The sequence below is a fragment of the Phoca vitulina genome, unplaced genomic scaffold (genome assembly GCF_004348235.1).
Source record: "Phoca vitulina isolate PV1807 unplaced genomic scaffold, GSC_HSeal_1.0 scaffold7, whole genome shotgun sequence".
Taxonomy (NCBI): domain Eukaryota; kingdom Metazoa; phylum Chordata; class Mammalia; order Carnivora; family Phocidae; genus Phoca; species Phoca vitulina.
Window position 1 is genome coordinate 69,941,198 of NW_022589710.1, and position 23,640 is coordinate 69,964,837.

Consider the following 23,640-nt stretch of genomic DNA (forward strand, 5'->3'; position numbering starts at 1 on the left):
ATGCACACTCAGTGAGTTTCTGTAAATTGCATTAGACTAGTTTTATATGTTAAAAGTAAATCATTTTTAAAAAATTGAGATCTAATGGCATTTCTGAATTGATTGATCCTGGTCCCAAATTGTGGGCTCCTGCAGTGTTTCTGTTGCTTTCCTTTTTTTTTTTTTTTTTTAAGATTTTGTTATTTATTTGACAGAGCGAGAAAGCACAAGCAAGCTGAGTGGCAGGCAGAGGGAGAAGCAGACTCCCCTGCTGAGTAGGGAGCCCGACACGGGACTCCATCCCAGGACCCTGGGATCATGACCCGAGCCAAAGGCAGCTGCTTAACTGACTGAGCCACCCAGGTGCCCCTCTGTTGCTTTCCTGCAACGGTTTTGAGTTTGTCCTGGGATGGTGTCTTCAGCTTGTGATTAAATGCTACTGCCCTTTTTGTGTGGTAATATTTTTAGTTGTTGTTTCCATCTTACAGCTTTTCTTTTGGTTTTAAGAGAATGGCCTGTGTGGAATATATAATAACTGCGAAGGGAAACACGTTAAGTTTAATTTTATATTCAGAATGCCATTCCGTACTTGAAAAAGTGATATGTAATGGTTAAGTCAGTAATGTAGTATTTAAACTTATTTTATGTAATGTACGGTGTCTAAATTTTAAGTAAAGAAATGTTGGGCACCTGGGTGGCTCAGTCGGTTAAGCAACTGCCTTTGGCTCAGGTCATGATTTTGGAGTCCCTGGATCGAGTCCCGCATTGGGCTCCCTGCTCAGTGGGGAGTCTCCTTCTCCCTTTGACCCTCTACTCTCTCATGCTCACTCTCTCTCTCTGAAATAAATAAAATAAAATAAAATAAAATGTTATATATTCCAGTTCAAATCTATTATATACTGTTTGGAACCCCTAACTGCTGAATTCTTTGGTTAGATTTTTATATATGCTTGATGAGAATATGGTGGGGTGACTTAATGAAGAGAAACTAGCAGTTTTTATGGTTTCCAGTTTTTTCCAGTTCATGTAAAATATTGTAATATTAGGATAAAAAGATAAAAGGAAAATAAAAATAGTGAATTTTGAGCTTGACGTATTTCTCATGGCGCTCTTGGATTACACTTTGCCTTACGTAGTTTGCTGATTTTCCATAAATTACCCATTTTCTTTTCTTTGAGAACTTACCCAGTGATGCTTTTCCTGGTCACCTCCCTTTGATTTTGTTGCTGATGCACAGATGAAAGAGCCACGTGGCCATGGACATTTCCCTGTTTGGTTTCCTGTCCCTCTCTGGCGGTGGACTCGGAGGCAGGACTTGATTTGTGCTGGGTGTGCTTCAGCCAGTGACCTAGAAACGTCCAACTGTGTTTGTGTTCTGTGGAGGAAGGGCTAGGGTTTAGACAATAGAGTTAAGACTTTCAGTATTTTTTTCTGTAAGATTTCTGTCTTTAAGTAGCAACCTTCAAAATGCATGTAATCAAGGAATGTAAGTCACATCAGTGTTGTCAAAGTAATGGCTCTGTTAGCAGCACAGTGAACTGCATCTTAAAGTCTCTTAGCAAACAACATAGCAGCTGCCTTTTTGTAATTCTGAGAGTCTTTGCCACCTTGGCGCCTCTCTGCAGAGCTCCTCCTGCCTTTCTCATTCCCACTCTGTCCACACTGCTTGTTCTTCTTGCAGTGGTGTTCCAGTTCAGGAGCCCTCTGCTGCTGTGTGCATCCCTCTCCTGTATTACTGATTGATAAACCTGCCAGCATCGAGCATGGGGACGTGTTTATTTTTCCCCTATTTTTGTAAATATCTGAGTTCTTACCTTTGTGGGTTGGCCTGGATACCCAGCCACCCTTCAGAGTTCGAAATAATTTAATGAACTGTTGGAACCATTTTTAAATCAGGAACTGTCTACGCATTGAATTTTGCTCCAACTCAATGTTTGGCAGGTAATGTGGTTAATTCTAAGGACTCCTTAGTTGAGAGAGCCTTCTGGAGGGGTGAGACCAGGGGTAGGTGTACCACTTGGGAAAACAGGGTGACATTGGTGATGGAGTTCTTCAAAAGCTGAGCAGATTGATGGGAGGAAAGCAAGACAGGAGAATGGAAGAAGAATACATGTTTTTGAGAGTCCCAGAGCCAGTTGTGCACTGACGAGAGTGTCAGAGAGCTGAGGGCAGGATTTGGAAAATCCTCCTGTGGCTGTGGCCCCTGGTGCCCTAGGAAGAGTGCTGTTGTCCACAAAAAAGCTACCTTGGTTCTGAGAGATTATAACAGGTCTTGCTCCTCTGTTTTTAAAATTTGGAATAAGTACTACACACCTTGATTCAAATATAGGAGAATAGCTATATTTTAATTATTATTAGACTAGTTATGAAACTGAGAATATGTGTATCAGGTGGGAAGGGACTATGGCAGAACATAGGAGGAGGAGATGATGGGGCAGAGAAATGAAGGGCTGGGAGGAAGAGGGCGGGCGTTGGGGGAGATACTGAGGAAGGGGAATGAGCTCTAAATTTGGAAGAGGTGGGAGCGTTTAAAGAGTATTTTTTTGGAAGTAAAAACTTATTTCCCAATAAAAGTTTGTGTCCTGGGGCACCTGGGTGGCTCAGTCGGCTAAGCGTCTGCCTTCAGCTCAGGTCATGATCCCAGGCTCCTGGGATCGAGTCCCGCATCGGGCTCCCTTCTCAGTGGGAAGCCTGCTTCTCCCTCTCCCACTCCCCCTGCTTGTGTTCCCTCTCTTGCTGTCTCTCTGTCAAGTAAATAAATAAAATCTTAAAAAAAAAAAAAAGTTTGTGTCCTGTAAATTTTGATGACTTGTCAATCCATCAAGTGATGATTTTTGAGGTCCAGAATTTCTAGCATTGCTGGAGAGGGGGGGTATATTTACAGGAGGATGATAATGGTCAGAGCGCTGCATCATGCTTCTTTATCAGAGTCAAGTTGCTCCTTTTCAGGATACCTGTAGTTCGTCAGTGGTATTTGGTGTCTATGAATTTATTTTAGTAGTAGGAAACTAACAACAGGGCGCCTGGGTGGCTCAGTCATTAAGCATCTGCCTTCGGCTCAGGTCATGATCCCAGGATCCTGGGATCAAGCCCCGCTTCGGGTTCCCTGCTCGGCCGGAAGCCTGCTTCTCCCTCTCCCACTCCCCCCTGCTTGTGTTCCTGCTCTTGCTATCTCTCTGTCAAATAAATAAAATCTTTAATTAAAAAAAAAACAAATTGGTGCATTCTAAATTTGAAATAAAAGTTTGTTCTTTAGGCTAACCATTTTAGTACTGTTAACCTTAAAAAATAAAACTGCCAGTTATTTTACCAGCAAAAGATGGATTTATCTGGGAATAACAGAATTTCAATCCACGACAAGCAAGGTAGAGAAAAACCTGAGAACAAAGCAGAGGAGGCTCTTTTTTGAGGGGCAGGGAGTGGGGCTGTTGTAAACGGAAAGTCCACTGGAGTAAACTGAGAGCTCAAAGTATAGAGGTTTCTCATTGGCTGGGCTGGACCATCTGTCATTGGCTGAGCCGGGACTGTCTCCCATTGGCTCGGCTGTTGCCAGGGGAGGAGGAAACCTTTCTTCGTCCTGCTGGGAAGATAACATAGTATCCATGGGCAAGGGGTGTGCTTTCCTGTTGGGTCCGCTGTGGTCAGTGAGTGGGGGGCGGGAGCGCTGCTCCTGCCGGCCTCCTGAGGCCATTCTAAATGAGGTGTTCTTTACTAATTTTCATGGTACCATTTTCAGGTGATAGGTACTGTGCTTTGCAGGTCTTTCATCTTAGGAGGTGGTGCTAAGCCTACCACGTTGATGGCTGTGATCAGGTGTAAGTCTGCTCAGCTTGTATAAATGATTAATAGTGGGTACTGAGGGAATTTACTGGTTACCCTGCTTACACTGTTAGCCCGTAGAATGTACTTTTGCATTTGTGTGCGTGTACATGTATATGCCGTATATATAGATCAGATGTAACTATATATAGATTAGACGTAATGTTGGGTTGTTTACCTTCTCCTTTTTCAGATACTTAATTGTATTTGTTTGTTTTGTCTGAATACAGGTGCAAGGCCATCTTCAGCTAAATTAAGCAATGTGACATGCATCCCAGAGACAAATTATAAATATCCTGATTTGCCTATAAATCGATGTAAGGAAGAGGTAAAATTATTTTTTTATTTTTTTTTTTTTAAAAAATTTTTTTTTTATTTATTTATTTGAGAGAGAGAATGAGAGAGAGAGAGAGAGCATGAGAGGGGGAGGGTCAGAGGGAGAAGCAGACCCCCTGCCGAGCAGGGAGCCCGATGCGGGACTCGATCCCGGGACTCCAGGATCATGACCTGAGCCGAAGGCAGTCGCCCAACCAACTGAGCCACCCAGGCGCCCCAAATTATTTTTGTCATAATATAATTCTGCTGTTTGAATAAATGTCTGAGGCCCAACTTTTTGGTTTATAGTGTGAAAGTGATGAGGTGCCAGGCAAGCATAAATGGCTTGTGCCAGACTCTGGGGTGGCCAGAGCAGCATGTGCCCGGGCCTCATAATAACCGTGTCGATGGTCTTCCTTTTGGCCGTACTTTCATTTGTTCAGCCTTCCCTCCTCTGAGATAGCTGTAGGGAAACATCTCTGCAGTCCCCAGGAGAGCTGCTTCTTGGAAAAAAAAACTCACTGCCAAGTCTTTTTGTAAAGTAATAATGTACCCTGGCCACAGTTCTCTCTAACATTCTACTGGCCTATTAATTGATTTGATCAGTCATTGATATATCATTTTATTAAACAGTGCTGGGCCAGATATTGCAGCAGGCTGATCACGCTTTTAATTAGTTACACGTTTTTAAACCAGGTCAGAAATGAGCATGTTGAAACATTTAACATACTAGTGGAAGGATCAGTTACAGATAAAACTAAACCATAAATGTTCCAAATTTAAGGTTTGTTTTAGTGAGCCATAAACTTTTGTGGAGTATATATTCTTTATTAATTTTTAGAGGCCTAAACTCATAATTTGTATTTCCCGACCATAGCAATTGCCAGAGAGATAAGAGCTTAGATAAATTTAGGGTGGAGTCAAGGAGTGGTGGGTAGGAATTAGATTGGAGTTTTAAAAATGCTCCATACAGTCTGTAAGTGATACAGTGGAAATTAATTGTTTGAAAAGGCATCTGCAGAATTTCAAATGAAATTTTAAAACCAGGGCGTGGGTGGCTCAGTTGGTTAAGTGTCTGCCTTTGGCTCAGGTCCTGGGATAGAGTCCTGAATTGGGCTGCTGGCTCGGCGGGGAGTATGCGTCTGCCTCTGCCCCTCCCCTCAGCTTGTGCTCGCGCTTGTGCGCGCTCGCTCTCTCTCAAAAATAAATAAAATCTTAAAAAAAAAAAAAAAATTTAAACCACCTGAGGGTAATAACAGCAGTACTTTCATGTTTCTCAGAATTATATAAGATTCATTACAAAATTTTAAAGTAATAGGTCTTTAGACTTACCAAGAACTATAGAAACCCTTGAGTGTTTTCATTTTTTTTAAAAGATTTTATTTATTTGAGAGAGAGAGCATGAACACAAGCCGGGGGGAGGCAGAGGGAGAGGGAGAAGCAGGCTCCCCACTGAGCAGGGAGCCCGATGCGGGGCTCGATCCCAGGACCCCGGGATCATGACCTGAGACGAAGGCAGACGCTCAACCAACTGAGCCACCCAGATGCCCCAGGTGTTCTACGTTTTTGGATGGAGATGTGGAGGCCTGGAGTGCTGGGGCTGCGCTGGCTTGGCTTTCTGTGGCTGTTAGCAGTTCCTGTGCTCAGCGGTTGGATTGCTTTTCAGAGTAGCAGCCATTTGTAGCCTTTCTCTCTATTATGATATTTAGATGGTTAGGTAATAATTTAACTTTTAAAGATGAAAGGAAGATAAATCCTGAACATCCTCCTAAGCTAAAGTTTTTGGCTTATAGGTAATACTCTATGTCATCGTTAATTTTGTGGCAATTTCAAAAGAATTTTTTTTTAATTCTAGGTTATTTCTCTGATAGAAAGTAATTCTGTGGTGATTATACATGGTGCCACGGGTAGTGGTAAAAGTACTCAGCTCCCGCAGTATATCCTAGATCGTTACATCCAGCGCTCTACCTACTGCAACATTGTCGTCACCCAGCCCCGGAAGATAGGGGCCAGCAGTATTGCCAGATGGATCAGTAAAGAGCGAGCCTGGACGTTGGGTGGGCTGGTGGGCTATCAGGTGAGATGGAGAGCAAGACGTCTCCCTCCTTGTGAATTCTTTATTCCATATACGTTGATGATAAGATGTGGTTATTTTCTTCTGGAAATGGAAATGAAACCAGTTGCTTACAGAGCAGAACTGTGGTGTAATTTAAAAAAAAATAGTGAAACTGAATTTCTTAGCCAATTTCTTTTAAAGATTTTATCTATTCATTCCAAAGAGAGCGAGGGAGCCCGCGCACGAGTAGGGGGAAGTGTAGAGGGAGGGGGACAAGCAGACTCTGTGCTGAGCGTGAAGCCGGGTATGTGGCTTGATTTCAGGACCCTGAAGATCACGACTCAAGCCAAAATCAAGAGTTGGACTCTCAACCACCTGAGCCACCCCGGTGCCCCTGAAAATAGTGAAACTGAATTTCTTGGTAATAACTTCAGTTTCTCAGTTGAACAGGAAAGAAGTGAGAATTCTCAGACTCATGGGTTTTGTAATTTTTCTTTGTATATAGACGTCTTCGTACACTGTTGTCTTAACGTAAAAATGATACAGATGAGACATGACTAGATAAGCCATAGTTCCCCCCCGCCGAAAAAGAGAAGAAAAAAATCAACTTGACAACAGTTTTTGTTTTTGTTTATTTTTAAGTAGGCTCCACACCCAGCGTGGAGCCCAACGTGGGGCTTGAACTCATTACCCTGAAATCAAGACCTGAGCTGGGATTAAGAGTCAGATGCTCAACCAGCTGAGCCACCCAGGCACTCCAAGAACAATAGTTTTAATTTAAGTTCTGTATTTTTTATTCCCTTTCTTACTTATCTCCAATAATAAATGGACATAGCCTTTTTTGGTAGTCAAATGCAAACCATTTAAACCTGAAAGTTTTCTCCTTTCTCTTTTCCTTCCCTACTTTTAGGTAGGGTTAGAGAAAATAGCAACAGAAGACACCAAGTTAATTTATATGACAACAGGGGTCTTGCTTCAGAAAATTGTTAGTGCTAAGAGTTTGATGGAATTCACCCATGTCTTCATTGATGAAGTAAGTACTTCTTTTACATAGGTCTGCTCTGATATTCATGTTCTGATTTTAGAAGAGAACCCTGCAAATTACTGTAAATGTTCCCTCCTTGTAAAGTGTCAAAAAGTACTGTGGGTCTATATCTGCCTTATTCTGTTCATGAATGTTGATTCTCTGTTTTGCTCTTAGTTCTAAAATGCAGGCTTGGAGGTTGGGGACAATGACCACATTCCTTGTTTAGGGTAGGGTTGACAGACTACAGCTCTCAGGCCAAATTTGGCACCTGTCTCTGTAAATAAAGTTTTATTTGAACACGGATCTGCTTGCTTGTTTATGGGTGTGGCTGCATTGCTGCGGAAGAGAATCGTGGCTGCATCAGCCGCCATGTTCTGCAAAGCTGGACATTCTCACTGTCTGCCTTTTGCAGGGACAGTCTGCCGACCTCTGGTTTAGAGTGTTAGCCCCATCAGATATTGGTATGTAGGTATTTTGTGTGCATCACAGATACTTTGTGTCTACGATAACAAGAATAATAGTGTCTTTTAACAAAATCAATAAATATAAGATACTGATACAGTCTCCTTTCGGAAAAAAAACTCAAGAGTCTGTCTTTGTGCCAGTCTTATCTTTCTGGATTTTGCTCAGGATGGAATATTTAATTGATTTTGTTTATATTTTAAACGAGTTTTTTGAGGTGGGATGATGTTGTATTCAATTTTCCCAGGAGTTTTGGAAATGCCTCCACCCCACATTCTTGAGTTTTAAACCCCAGTATTTATGCCTTAAGAAGCTTCAGCAAAGAGAGAGCTTTGTGGAAGGTTGGAAATGGAGCTGAAGACAGAGGCTGAAATGAAGCCATCTGGGTGGCTGTGGAGGGTCAGGTCTCTGTACTGTCTTGAAGTGTGTGTGATCATTAATAACACACATACTTCAGGTAGAGCTGAGTGGGTGCATTTGCTAGCTTGTGTACAGTTAAATGTGGTTTTATAATTTTTATTTTTATTAAAGATTTTATTTATTTGAGAGAAGGTAGAGAGCATGTGCATGCACGAGTGTGGGGAAGGGGCAGAAGGAGAGGGAGAAGCAGACTCCCCGCTGAGCAGGGAGGTAGTGCGCGGCTGGATCCCAGGACCTCAGGATTGTGACCTGAACCGAAGGCAGGTGCTTAACCGACTGAGCCACCCAGGTGCCCCTAAACATGGTTTTAAATTACTAGGGGGTGTTTGGGAGAGTAGAAAGTAGGAAAACTATCTCTTGTTCTTTGCAAAATAGTGTAACGTGCAGTATGGTTCAGGATTTTTCTTTTTTTTTTTAAACTTATGCTAATTTAACTTTATTAGTGATGCCAAAACCCTCATTTACATTTTTCATAAAATTATGCAGCAGTTCTCTTCGCTTTAGGGATAAAGCTAATAAACAAATACATAAATTAGTATATTTTAATTAAACATTATCCCACGAAGTAATATTGTACACCACTGTCTAATACAAGAACAACTTTCTTACTTAAAATCAGTACAATATTAAAATATTAAAACTCATTAAAAATTAATTAAAAATATTTTACAAATGTTCAAGTACTCTTGAGTTCTGTATTTTTAAAGGTTTTATGTTGTTGTTGTACATATGATATAATTCCTAAGCTCCTAGGAAAATGGTGCAAGAAACTAAGGTTACTTTGCAGAAATGCCCTGATTAATGTTTGTTTTATTATGTTAATCACCATGGTTCGGGATTTTTCTTTATGATTTTTGGCATTTTTGAGTGTCTTTGGATTAGATAGGAAATGCAGGTTTCATGGGCAGTGTACTCAAAGGTGGCATTGCCAAGTTCACAGTAGTTATCGCTTATTGAGCCTTAAGTGGAGGGCTCCACACAGCAAATGGTGTTGCGGGGTGCGCCCTGGGCAGTGTACTCTGGAGCCCTGCCGCTGGCATCCTTGTGTATTTTCTGGGTATCCACTGCCTTTCTGTCTAGGTGGGCTTCTTGTGCACACATCCCTGAGTGATGAGGACACCCCGTCCACCTGTGTTACTGACTTCAGTCCTTCCTGGAGCTGTGCCGTCATAGCTCCTGTTGGCTGCTCTCAGCAAGAGCTTGCTCTGCAGGGCACCGGTCGCTAGCAGAGACCTGTCTTGTCACTCTGTTAACAACAGCTTCTGGCTCTACTGTATCCCCAGCTCCTAGTAGGCATGCCGATAAGTATTTGCTTCAGCAGAGGTTGGATTGGATTATACTTGAAATTGTAGGTTTATAAACTATTGTTCCAATTGTGTGGGATGATTGAATTTCAAAGCAAATCTAAGAGCAAAGATTGAAGATGGCCACGCAGTTGAAAATGGGATGCTAATGTTTTTAACTTCTCAGCTCTTGAAAAATAATAAACTAGTTTCAGGTAAGCCGTTCATTCAAGAAGCTTTTTTCCGGTATCTGCCTCATCAGGTGCCGAGGTTATAAAGACAGGTAAATCGTGGTTTCTCCTTTCAGCCAGTCTCCTGGGGAGACAGATACCTGCTGAGGTATGTGTGTTTATGTGCTATGGAGAAGGCCAGTGGCAGGGAGAGGGCTGTGGGCATCCTGGGGAGAGTGGGGTCCTCAGAGCGGAAGAGGAGGCAGGGTGGCTTCGAGAGCCCAGGTAGAAGCTGGGTCGTTAGCGTCAGAGTGTGGAGGTCGAGCTGGAAGCTGAGGAGATGTCACTTTGGGGCTCTTCACTAATGAGAGTATTTTTCCTTCTCAAGGAAGAGACAGAATGTTTATGTTGAGGAGGTGTTCTGGAGTCTGATGATAGAATGACATAAGAATTCGATTTATAATGGTGTTTCTAGGATTTCCAGCCATGGACATGAACATTAAATACTTTCCAGCTGCTGTTTTTTTGTTTTTGTTTTCTTTTCTCTGTCCTCCCTTCCCCGTCTACCCTTTGGTGGGGAGTGAGGAAGGGGTAGGACCTGGAACAGACATGGCTGTGGAATAAATGATTGGGCCTTTTACTCCGAGGGGAAGGGAGCTCCCTCTTTCAGACTCCATAGCTAATCTCTCCACTTTGGCAGCAAAATGTCCCAGAATAGAATCTTCCTGTGCCCTTATGCAATGAGGTATCCTGGCTATGTGACCAAGTAGAGGGTTCTTGTGAAAAAACAGCCCCACATGACCCAACCCTTTGCTGTTGGCTGGTTCTGGGGCCGGCAGAGTAGGGGGAGGCTGAGGGAGCTGTGGGACCTTGGGTGGGCTCTGCTTGAAGGGCTCCCACCTGAGGAGGGGGGGAAGTAGCTGCTCTCCCTGAGTGGTAGAACTTGGAGTGAACCATCCAGGGGTGACCCCCTTGACACCATTTCCCCAGTGCTCCTGCAGCTCGCGCTGGTGTCCTCAGCTCCTGACCTGGGTCTGCTTTCCCTGCTTTTGACTGATCTAACTGTTCAGAGACCACCCTAGCCCGCCCTTGGGAACACAGCTCTGCACATCATGGCTGGGGTACGCTGCTGTCCAGCCACAGCTTTCACCCTGTACTTACTTGCTGAAATAAGCGTAACGTGGGACTGAGGCAGAGGTGTGTGGCTGGCCAGGGATAGCATGGGGAGGCTGGTCCAGTTGTTCTCTGTGTTGAGGATGGCTGGGGGTGATTTTGGTTGTTATAGTGATCCGGGGACGTGATTGGCATTGAAGAGGCAGGCCCAAGGATGCTAAACATTACTCTGCCCAAATGCCAGTAGGGCCCCAAAGAGAAGCACGGGGGTGGGGGGTGTGGACAGTGACACGCCTCTTCTGTGCCCTCTCGTTTGCGGGCCAGTGTTCCTGGCTTTCTCTTACCTGGGAGTGATATCAGTCCCAAGGAAGTGCCTTTAGCAGAGAGAGCAGATTTGTCCCCAGTCTCGTGGGTGCACCATTAAAACTACTTCCCTCTGTTTGTTGGGCAGTCATGTGTGTGTTGCTTGATTGTGGGGTGCCCCGCTTTTTTATTTTGTAGGTACATGAGCGAACTGAAGAAATGGATTTCCTGCTGTTGGTGGTCCGCAAACTTTTAAGAACAAATTCACGCTTTGTGAAGGTAAATTTGATTTCATGAGTAACAGAAATATTTAGGGTTAAGGCTTATTATTTAGTTTTATTTCTCTTTATTTTTACAGAAACAGTTGAAAGCAGTGACTCTTAAAAAATTTGTCGCGCGTACTTCTCCACATTTTGCTAGGAAGCTAGCTCAGGGGCATTTTCTTAGGATCAGAGTATGGAATACTTTTTGGTTATTATGTTGCATTAAATTCTGAAATGTTCTCCAGGCAGAAAATGATGTAATAATAGTTGACTCTAATGAAATGCTGGGTGTTGGTTGAATGCACTGCTTTTGGTTGAAAAATTACCACAACTTGAAGGTATGTGAATACATCTGTAATCTGTTTTAAAAACAGCACCGGAACACGTGGAAGCTTGAGAGCGGTCATGTGGCCGCTGTGTAGAGACGTCTATTTCGGGTTAACTGAAAGTCCGTGGGGGTGTGAGCATTGTTTGCATCTTATGTGAACTAAAAGGAGCAAGGTGTGCACCAGACCAAAATAACGAGGGGTTATAATAATTATGCATTCTGGACATAGGCCATCCCTGTGTGTGGGGACAGCTTTCTGAAGGGCAGCCATGGTTGCCGTGAGGTGTCACCGTGTAAAGGGCTGTGACAGGGTTTATTGCTGTTGGAAAGCAAGTTGCTTTCTAAACATAAAGTGTCTTGTCTTCTGGTGTGTCGTCTATTTATTTGCTTATGGAAGCATTTCTTCTCTTTGCCCCGCCCCCAAGATGGGGCTGTCAGCCTCTCACCTGGTGGGCACTAAATGAATGGAACCTGACATTTGCACACGGTTGTCTTATTGCTTGAGGTGATTGTAAAAAGAATGCAGGAATTTGGCTGTTTTATTCCTTTTTTGGACTCTTAAAAGATGACATTAAAGATTGTTCAACAAATTGGGGCCTTTCTCAGTTGTCATGTTAAGACTTTTCTAATTTTAGTTAGATACTGACTTAATTACGTTTTTTTTAGTTTTCGGTAGGAAAAAGAACTAAGAGTACTAGTGGATTTTAAAAAGTCTACCACAGTGCTGAAAATGGTGGCCAGGAATTTGGTACCTATCACATAAATCGGAGGAAACCATTAGTTAGTTTCAGTATTTTCTTAATTTATTAAGAAACTTATGAAGCAGAATATTTTCTGGGCCAAGAAATTAGAAGTCAGGTTCTAGATGGCATTGTACTGAGTTTTTTGAAATGCTCAAAAATTCTTTTTTTATTACTTTTTAAAAAGAGAGCTGCTGCCAGAGACTTTGATTCAGGAGTGTGGGCAGATGGGCCTGAAGGTCTTCCTTTCTGCCACACAGACCCGTAGAGGTTCCTGGCTCTGTGCCGTCCCTGCAGGTGCTGACCCCACTGCCCCTGCTGGCTGACCACGCTCAGCCCAGTCTCACCCTGGACAAGCAGGTGTCTCGAGCTGCCACGTTGTCTCTTTGGTGGCAAAGCTGGTGGCAGTGTGGAATCTTGGTTGCCCTGAGCAGTCTGATTTCTCCTGATGACCGCATGCTGCCTCAACAGAACAAAGGCCCTGCATGTCATTAGCCTCACTGTCCTTTGGAAGATTGTGTAGAGATCATCTACTGTGACTGGGTCTGCCCCTTGGGGGCCGTTCTTACATCCAAGTGGCTTCTCCGAGCCTTCCTTCCAACATCAGGCATCTCATCTTAAAGTGAATTCTGGTTAATACGCTTTTAAAATACCCTTTGGATCTAATGTCGAAGGAGAAAATCGGCATATTTTGTATGCCCACTAACTGCAGATAATGCCTGTATAAAGTTACTTTTCTGCTATGATGCACACACCATAGAGATCCTACTCGCCAGGATGCAGTGGGTAGTCAGCAGCCAGCAGAGAGTTGTGTTTACCCCTGGTGAGCATTTCTGAGGCTGGTGGGTGGTGGGCATTCTTCGTTGAGCTGCTGCCTTATGTAGGGCACATCTGGTGTGCTGTGAGTGCTGCCCCTGTTTTCATGGCCGAGTCTCTTAAAGGTATCCTCTCATACTGCATTTCTGGCAAAACCAACACCTGAGGTGGGTCCCCAATCCTCTGTGTCCTGCTCAGATCTGAACTGGTTCCTCTTGGCTTAGAACCAAGGTTTTCCGACTCTATGTCCACCAGGGCTGCTCTACTCCCTCACTTTCTGTAACACCTCATCTAGTAACTTACTCTGTTTTGTTTTCTGTTACAAAGTTTCATTTTAGATAAATGGTTATAATTCAGTTTTATTGGACATGTAGTTTCTCACTTGATAAAATTATTTAAGATAATAAATAATTTAAATAATAAAAGGTGGTATCTCCGAGCATTCTTCAAACTGCAATAATTAGTATTACACTAGGGATTAAATCAATGTATTCTACTAAAATTTTGAAAATTATTAAAGCAGAAGACAAGCTTGGCATTTTAACAGTATTTCATTTCAGTTATTATTATGACTATTTTTTAACGGTTTCTCTTACTCTGTAGGTAATCCTCATGTCGGCCACCATCAATTGTAAAGAGTTTGCAGATTACTTTGCTGTTCCTGTTCAGAACAAGATGAACCCTGCTTATGTTTTTGAAGTGGAAGGAAAGCCCCATTCAATTGAAGAGTATTATCTTGATGATTTGGGGCACATTCATCATGGCAGGGTATGTTGGAATGCATTGTTTCTTTTATAGTGAATGTACTTTTGTGTTTGATTAAGCCTGCTTTCATCAGCTGCAGTTGTTAATACTGTAGCAGAGCTTGAAGTCCAAGCTGGGAGATGGTGGGGGGTAGGGACTGGAGAAGAATAAGTGGAAGGAACCTCCCGTGTTTGTGGTAAACCGTGAATGTATAAACACTCACATTGTATATTCCGGTGAAAATTATTGACTGGCTTTATACTTTGTTGATGAAAAATGTCAGATTCTGGTCATCTACAGAATTGTGGATTCATTTGGGGGTGGGAGGTAATCTTATTTCAAATTTTATTTTGATTAAACCGCTTCTTTTATTTTTTTTTTTAAAGATTATTTATTTGAGAGAGACATCAGAGTGAACAAGAGAGACAACACGAGTGGAGGGGGGAGCTGCAGAGGGAGAGGGAGAGGCAGGCTTCCCGCTGAGCAGGGAGCCTGATGATGCGAGGCTTGATCCCAGGACCCTGAGACCATGACCTGAGCCGAAGGCAGATGCTTAACTGACTAAGGCACCCAGGCGCCCCCGAACTGCTTCTTTTAAAACAAACTTTACTGCTCTAGACTGAAGGAAGGACGTATTGTTGTGGTGCAGGACTGTGATAATGTATTCTTATGAACAGCTGCAGTTGAATCCAAATTATTTTCACATGGGTAATACATTCACAGGATTTGAACATCAAAAAGTATGAGCAGGTGTAAACTATGTCCTTCCTACTCCTGCCCTCTGCCCAGCTTCCCTGCCAACGAGAGGAAACCACTGTTAAGGATTTCTTAGGAAGCATTGCATAAATTGGTATGTGTGCAGGAGCAAATGCAAACCTACTGTCTACCCTTTACAGAAAGGGCGGTGCTCCTTCTGCGTGCACCTTGCATTCTCATTCACCCTTTCATGTCTTTTCTCGTCAGTACATGGTTTCTTCATTCTCTTTTTTAGAGCTATATTCTGTTCTTTCAAGTGCATATGCCATTCTGTATCTCACTAATCTCCAGTGTTTCTGGGCCTTTTTTTTCCCCCCAAGATTTATTGATTGATTTATTTAGAGGGGAGAGGGGCAGAGGGAAAGGGAGCAGACTCCTCTCTGAGGGCTGAGCTGGATGCGGGGCTCCATCCCAGGATCCTGAGATCATGCACGACCTGAGCTGAAACCAAGAGTCCGCCCCTCAACCAACTGAGCCACCCAGGCACCCCTCTGGGCTTCTTTTATAAAAACAGTGTTGCAGGAGAACAGCTCTGCACGTGTGACAGTGTGTCTGAGAGGCCAGGCTCTCCCAGTCTTAGTAGCACTGTTGACATTTTGGGCCAGTTCTGTGTGGTGGGGGCTGCCCTGTGCAATCACCGTAGGACATTGAATAGCATTTCTGGCTTTGACCCACTGGATGCAAGTAGGGTCCCCCATTGTGACAACCAAAAATGTTTGCAGGCAATCCCTGGGGAGTAAGCTGCCCCCGTTGAAGACCCTGGTGTAGGTGAGGCCTTCCTAGAAAATAAGTTCCCGGAAGTGGAATTGCTGGTCAGATGGTTTACGCATTTGTAATTTTGATGGATGGGGCCAAAGTGCTCTGTCTGGCAGTTTGACTTTTATTACAAACATTTGTGATGTGAATGTAAACAATAGTCGTGACTACAGTGAGTTGACTGACTAGGTTCCACTTAATGTAAGAAGACACATTTTGTCAAATCTAATTGTGTCAGAGGGAGGCCAGTGATGGCCATTAAAATGTAGTATGTCTTGTTTTTCCAACTTTTTAAACGACGTGTTTAAAAAAACCAGGAGAGTTAAAAGAATTTTATAATGAACACCTCCATATCTATCACCTAGATTCTGTAGTTCACGTTTAGTTTGTAGCATTTAAAAATGTCAGAAAAGGGGCGCCTGGGTGGCTCAGATGGTTAAGCGTCTGCCTTCGGCTCAGGTCATGATCCCGGGGTCCTGGGATCGGGTCCCACATCGGGCTCCCTGCTCCTTGGGAGCCTGCTTCTCCCTCTGCCTCTCTCTCTCTCTCTGTCTCTCATGAATAAATAAATAAAATCTTAAAAAAAAAAAAATGTCAGAATGAAGAAACTTATATTACTATAACTAAACTTGTATTTATTTAGATTTTATTGGTTTTTCCCTAGTTTCCTTTTTCTGTCCTAGGATCCCACATTGCTTTGAGTTGTCATGTCTCCTTAGGCTCCTCTGGGCTGACAGTTTCTCAAATGTTTCTTATTTTTGAGGACCTTGCAGTTTTTAGGAGTACTGGTCAGGTATTTGTAGGCTGCCCCACTATTAGAATTTTTCTGATGTTTTTCTCAAGAGTATACTTGGGGCTATGTGTTCGTGGAGGAAGACCACAGGAGTGAAGTCCTATATTGTCGTGTTGTGACCACCAGCATAGCTCATCCCTGGTGATGTTGGCCTTGATCTCCTGGCCAACGAAGTGTTTGCCAGGCTTCTCCCTTGTAACGTTACCCCTTTCTTTTTCTTGCGTGTGTGTGTGTGTGTGTGTGTGTGTGTGTGTATGTTTGCCTGCACATTGTATGCATGTTTGGTTCGTTCCTTTGCTCATTGCCTGTCACCCCTAGTGAGATGTAAACAGGGTAAGGAGGGACATGTCTTCTTTTCTTCTTTGCTCTTTGGAGACAAGTCACTAAATGCAGCCCATATTCAAGGTAGAGGGGAGAGGACACTTATTTATCATAGCTTAAAATTCTGCATTTTCTTAAAAAAAATTTTTTTTAAAAGATTATTATTTTTTTTTAAGATTTTTTATTTATTTGACAGAGAGACAGTGAGAGAGGGAACACAAGCAGGGGGAGTGGGAGAGGGAGAAGCAGGCTTCCTGCGGAACAGGGAGCCCAATGTAGGGCTCGATCCCAGGAGCCTGGGATCATGACCTGAGCCAAAGGCAGATGCTTAATGACTGAGCCACCTAGGCGCCCCCCCCAGTTTTTTTTTTTTTTTTGCATTTTTTGACCCATTTTGGAATGTGAGAGTAGCAGTGGCTTACAAGTCTCTCTTCAACTGGCCATTAAGTGTTGGAATCATTTAGAAGATTACTTAAGGATATGCTGAGGAGTTGGGTCAGGACTGAGCATTTGCCCTCTGAGCCTGCATGATCTGGGCAGCCAGGGCCGTTCACCAGCCAATGGCTTATGTTCCACAGGCTGGAGAATACCTGGTTTTAGCATTCTATACCAAATACTGTGGTACTTAATAGGTGCTTGGTAAATATTTCAAAGAATGAATAATTAAGACCTAACTAGATACTAACTTTAAGCCTTACTAAATTTGTGTTTTGTATAGATTCTGCTGAATGGTTTTTGGAGTCAGGGGACTTTGGTTAAAATTCTCATTTTATTATTGTTACTACTGCCATCATATTACCTGGGTGTACTACCTAATGTCAGTAGGAGAAGCACCCTTCCTTCTGTGGAACACCAGCCTTTCTCCCTTCCCACCTTCTTAAGGACTTTTTCTGATTCACTGTTTACCCCTCCTCGCTTTACCTTAACTAGCTCCTTTTCTCCTGTCCCTTTCTTGTCCCCATTTATTTTTTTCTTTTTAAAAACATTTTTAAAATTCAGTTCATTAATATATAGTGTATTATTAGTTTCAGAGGTAGAGGTCAGCAATTCATCAGTCTTGTATAATATCTAGTACTCATTATATCATGTGCCCTCCTTAATGTCCATCACCCAGTTACCCCATCCCCTCACCCCCCTCCCCTCCAGCAACCCTCAGTTTGTTTCCTGTGATTAAGAGTCTCTTATGGTTTGCCTCCATCTCTGATTTCATCTTCGTTTTTTTCCCTCTCATCTTCTATGCTCCTCTGTTTTGTTTCTTAAATTCCACATATGAGTGAAATCATATGATGATTGTCTTTCTCTGATTGACTTATTTCTTATTTTTTTTTTAAAGATTTTATTTATTTGACAGAGAGAGAGACAGCGAGAGTAGGAATGCAAGCAGGGAGAATGGTAGAAGGAGAAGCAGGCTTCCTGCTGAGCAGGGAGCCCAGTGTGGGGCTCGATCCCAGGACCCTGGGATCATGACCTGAGCTGAAGGTAGATGCTTAATGACTGAGCCACCCAGGTGCCCCTCTGATTGACTTATTTCACTTAGCTTAATATCCTCTAGTTCCATCCATGTTGTTGCACTTCGCAAGATTTCATTTTTTGATGGCTGAGTAGTATTCCATTGTGTATATATATATACACCACATCTTCCTTATCCATTTGTCTGTCGATAGACATCTGGGCTCTTTCCATAGTTTATCTATTGTGGACATTGCTGCTATAAACATTAGGGTGCAGGTGCCTCTTTGGATCACTACATTTGTATCTCTGGGGTAAATACCCAGTAGTGCAGTTGCTGGGTTGTAGGGTCGCTCTATTTTCAGCTTTTTTGAGGAATCTCCATACTGTTTTCCAGAGTGGCTGCGCCAGCTTGCATTCCCACCAACAGTGTAGGAGGGTTCCCCTTTCTCTGCATCCCTGGCAACATCTGTCGTTTCCTGGCTTGTTAATTTTAGCCATTCTGACTGGTGTGAGGTGGTATCTCATTGAGGTTTTCATTTGTATTTCCCTGATGGCAAGTGATGTGGAGCATTTTTTCCATGTGTCTATTGGCCATTTATATGTCTTCTTTGGAGAGATTCTGTTCGTGTCTTCTGCCCATTTCTTGATTGGATCATTTGTTCTTTAGATATTGAGTTTGGTAAGTTCTTTATAGATTTTGGATCCTAGCCCTTTATCTGATAAGACATTTGCAAATATCTTCTCCCATTCTGTCGGTTGTCTTTTGGTTTTGTCAGCTGTTTCCTTTGCTGTGCAAAACCTTTTCATCTTGATGAAGTCCCAATAGTTCATTTTTGCCTTTGTTTCCCTTGCTTTTAAAGACGTGTCTAGCAAGAAGTTGCTGCAGCCAAGGTCAGAGTGGTTGCTGCCTGTGTTCTCCTTTAGGATTTTGATGGACTCCTGTCTCACATTGAGGTCTTTCAACCATTTTGAGTCTGTTTTTGTGTGTGGTGTAAGGAAATGGTCCAGTTTCATTCTTCTGCATGTGGCTGTCCAATTTTCCCAACACCATTTGTTGAAGAGACTGTCTTTTTTCCATTGGGTATTCTTTCCTGCTTTGTCGAAGATTAGTTGACCATAGAGTTGAGGGTCCATTTCTGGGCTTTCTATTCTGTTCCATTGATCTATGTGTCTGTTTTTGTGCCAGTACCATACTGTCTTGATGATTACTGCTAGAAAAGCTTCCACTTTCTGCATGAATGACAAGATGGAAAAACTCACCCCAAAAAAGAGAACAAGAGGCAGTACTGACTGCCAGGGACCTAATCAGTATGGATATAAGTAAGATTTCAGAATAACGATTATAAAGATACTAGCTGGGCTTGAAAAAAGCATAGAAGACACTAGAGAATCCCTTTCTGGAGAAATAAAAGAACTAAAATCTAATCAAGTCGAAATCAGAAAGTCTATTAATGAGAGGCAATAAAAAATGGAGGCTCTAACTGCTAGGATAAATGAGGCAGAAGTGAGAATTAGTGAGATAGAAGACAAAATGATAGAGAATAAAGAAGCTGAGAAAAAGAGAGAGAAACAACTACTGGATCACAAGGGGAGAATTCGAGAGATAAGTGATACCATAAAGCAAAACAATATTAGAATAATTGGGATCCCAGAAGAGGAGGAAAGAGAGAAAGAGGGGCAGAAGGTACATTGAAGCAAATTATAGCAGAGAACTTCCCTAATCTGGGGAACGAGACAGGTATTCAAGTCCAGGAGGCAGAGAGAACCCCTCAAAATCAATAAAAAAAGGTCAACATCCTGACATATAATAATGAAACTTGTAAATCTCAGAGACAAAGAGAAAACCCTGAAAGCGGCTTGGGATAAGAGGCCCATAACCTACAAGGGTAGAAGCATTAGACTAGCAGGAGACCTATCCACAGAGACCTGGCAGGCCAGAAAGGACTGGCATGATATATTCAGAGCACTAAATGAGAAAAACATGCAGCCAAGAATACTTGACCAGCTAGGATGTCATTCAAAACAGAGATAAAAAGCTTCCAGGACAAACAGAAACTAAAAGAATTTGCACTAAACCAGCCCTACAGGAAATTTTAAAAGGGATCCTTTAAGCAAAGAGAGAGCCCAAAAGTAACATAGACCAGGAAGGAGCAGAGACAATGTATGGAAACAGTGACTGTACAGGTAAAATACAATGGCACTAAATTCACATCTTTCAGTAGTTACCCTGAATGTAAATGGGCTAAATGCCCCAATCAAAGGACACAGGCTATCAGATTGGATAAAAAAACAAGACCCATCCATATGCTGTCTGCAAGAGACTCATTTTAGACCCAAAGACACCCCCAGATTTAAAGTGAGGTGGAAAACCACTTATTACGCAAATGGACATCAGAAGGAATCTGGGGTGGCAATCCTCATATCAGATAAATTAGATTTTAAACCAAAGACTATATAATAAGAGATGAGGAAGGAAGGACACTGTATCCTACTTAAAGGGTCTATCCAGCAAGAAGATCTACAGTTGTAAATATCTATGCCCCTAACATGGGAGCAGCCAATTATATAAGCCAATTAATAACAAAATTAAAGAAACACATTGAGAATAATACAATAGTAGGGGACTTCAACACCCCACTCACTGCAATGGACAGATCATCTAAGCAGAAGATCAACAAGGAAACAAGGGCTTTGAATGACACACTGAACCAGATGGACTTCACAGATATATTCAGAGCATTTCATTTTAAAGCAACATAATACACATTCTTCTTGATTGCAAATGGAATATTCTCCAGAATAGATCACATACTGGGTCAGAAATCAGGTCTCAACTGGTACCAAATGACTGGGATTATTCCCTACATGTTTTCAGACCACAATGCTTTGAAACTGGAACTCAATCACAAGAGGAAATTTGGAAAGAACTCATACATGGAGGCTAAAGAGTGTCCTACTAAAGAATGAATGGATCAACCAAGAAATTAAAGAAGGATTAAAAAAACTCATGGAAACAAATGAAAATGAAAACACAGTGGTTCCAAACCTTTGGGATGCAGCAAAGGCAGTCCTAAGAGGGAATTATAAAGTAATACAAGCCTTTCTCAAGAAACAAGAAAAGTCTCAAATACACACCCTAACTTTATACGTAAAGGAGCTAGAGAAACAACAGCAAATAAAGCCTAAACGCAGCAGGAGAAGAGAATTAATAATGATTAAATCAATGAAATAGAAACCAAAAGAGCAGTAGAACAGATCAACGAAACTAGGAGCTCGTTCTTTGAAAGAATTAGTAAGATTGATAAACTCCTGGCCAGGCTTATCAAAAAGAAAAGAGAAAGGACCCAAATAAATAAAATCATGAATGAAAGAGGAGAGATCACAACCAACACCAAAGAAAGAAAATTATAAGAACATATTATGAGCAACTATATCCCAACAAATTAGGCAATCTGGAAGAAATGGATGCATTCCTAGAGATGTATAAACTATCAAAACTGAACCAGGAAGAAATAGAAAATTTGAACAGACCCATAACCAGCAAGGAAATTGAAGCAGTAATAAAAATCTCCCAACAAACAAGAGCCCAGGACCAGATGGCTTCCCAGGGGAATTCTACCAAACAGTCATTCATTCATTCATTCATTTATTATTATGTTAGTCACCATACAGTACATCATTTGTTTTTGATGTAGTGATCCACGATTCATTGTTTTCATATAACACCCAGTGCTCCATGCAGTACATGCCCTCCTTAATACCCATCACCGGGCTAACCCATCCCCCCACCCCTCTCCCCTCTAAAACCCTCAGTTTGTTTCTCAGAGTCCATAGTCTCTCCTGGTTTGTCTCCCCCTCCGATTCCCCCCCCCTTCATTTTTCCCTTCCTTCTCCTAATGTCCTCCATGCTATTCTTTATGTTCCACAAATAAGTGAAACCGTATGATAATTGACTTTCTCTGCTTGACTTATTTCACTGAGCATGATCTCCTCCAGTCCCATCCATGTTGATGTAAAAGTTGGGTATTCATCCTTTCTGATGGCTAAGTAATATTCCATTGTATATATGGACCACATCTTTATCCATTCGTCTGTTGAAGGGCATCTCAGCTCTTTCCACAGTTTGGCTGTTGTGGACACTGCTGCTATGAACATTGGGGTGCATATGGCCCTTCTTTTCACTACATCTGTGTCTTTGGGGTAAATACCCAGTAGTGCAATTGCTGGGTCATAGGGTAGCTCCATTTTTAATTTTTGAGGAACTGCCACACTTGTTTTCCAATGTGGCTGTACCAACTTGCATTCCCACCAACAGTGTAAGAGGGTTCCCCTTTCTCCACAACCTCTCCAACATTTGTTATTTTCTTGCCTTGTCAATTTTTGTCATTCTAACTGGTGTAAGGTGGTATCTCAGTGTGGTTTTGGCACAAGAACAGACACATAGACCAATGGAACAGAATAGAGATCCCAGATATGGACCCTCATCTCTAGATGAGAATCTTTGACAAAGCAGGAAAAAATATGCAATGGAAAAAAGTCTCTTCAATAAATGGTGCTGGGCAAATTGGACAGCTGTATACAGAAGAATGAAACTCAGCCATTCTCTTACTCCATGCACAAAGAAACTCAAAATGGCTGAAAGACAGGAGTCCATCAAAATCCTAGAGGAGAACATAGGCAGTAACCTCTTTGACATTGGCCACAGTAGCTTCTTTCAAGACACGTCTCCAAAGGAAAGGGAAAAAAAAAGAGAAAACGGAACTTTTGGGACTTCATCAAGATAAAAGCTTCTGCACAGCAAAGGAAACAGTCAACAAAACAAAGAGGCAACCCACAGAATGGGAGAAGATATTTGCAAATGACCCTACAGACAAAGGGCTGATACCCAAGATCTATAAAGAACTTCTCAAACTCAACACCCAAAAAAAACAATCAAGTCAAAAAATGGGCAGAAGACATGAACAGACACATCTCCAAAGAAGACGTACAAATGGCTAACAGACACGAAAAAATGTTCATCATCATTAGCCATCAGGGAAATTCTACCAAACATTTAAAGAAGAATTAATACCTATTCTTCTGAAGCTGTTTCAAAAAGTAGAAATGAAAGGAAAACTTCCAAACTCTTTCTATGAGGCCAGCATTACCTTGATCCCAAAACCAGACAAAGACCCCACCAAAAAGAATTACAGAGCAATATCCCTGATGAATATAGATGCAAAAATTCTCACCAAGATACTAGCCAGCGGGATCCAACAGTACATTAAAAGGATTATTCACCACAACCAAGTGGGATTTATTCCTGGGATGCAAGGGTGGTTCAACATCTGCAAATCAGTGTGATACACTATGTAAATAAAAGGACAAGAACCATAGGATCCTCTCAGTAGATGAAGAAAAAGCATTTGACAAAGTACAGCATCTTTTCTTGATTAAAATTCTTCACAGTGTAGGAATAGAAGAAACATACCTCAATATCATAAAAGTCATACTTGAAAAGCCCACAGTGAATATCATTCTCAGTGGGGAAAAACTGAGAGCTTTCCCCCTAAGGTCAGGAACACACCAGGGATGGATGCCCACTCTTACCACTGTTTGTTCAACATAGTACTAGAAGTCCTAGCCTTAGCAATCAGACAACAAAAAGAAATAAAAGCCATCTAAATAGGCAAAGAAGTCAAACTCTCACTCTTTGCAGATGACACGATACTCTATATGAAAGAC

General features: G+C 42.2%; 1 protein-coding gene across 1 annotated transcript in view; it reads left to right on the forward strand.

The window, feature by feature from the left end:
- TDRD9 (tudor domain containing 9) overlaps positions 1-23,640 on the forward strand; it is a 115,382-nt gene that overhangs the window by 22,663 nt on the left and 69,079 nt on the right. The window contains exons 3-7 of the mRNA XM_032406022.1: positions 4,029-4,126; positions 5,969-6,190; positions 7,080-7,202; positions 11,146-11,226; positions 13,698-13,862. Of these exons, the coding sequence (XP_032261913.1) occupies positions 4,029-4,126; positions 5,969-6,190; positions 7,080-7,202; positions 11,146-11,226; positions 13,698-13,862 (689 nt within the window). The remainder of the gene's footprint in view (positions 1-4,028; positions 4,127-5,968; positions 6,191-7,079; positions 7,203-11,145; positions 11,227-13,697; positions 13,863-23,640) is intronic.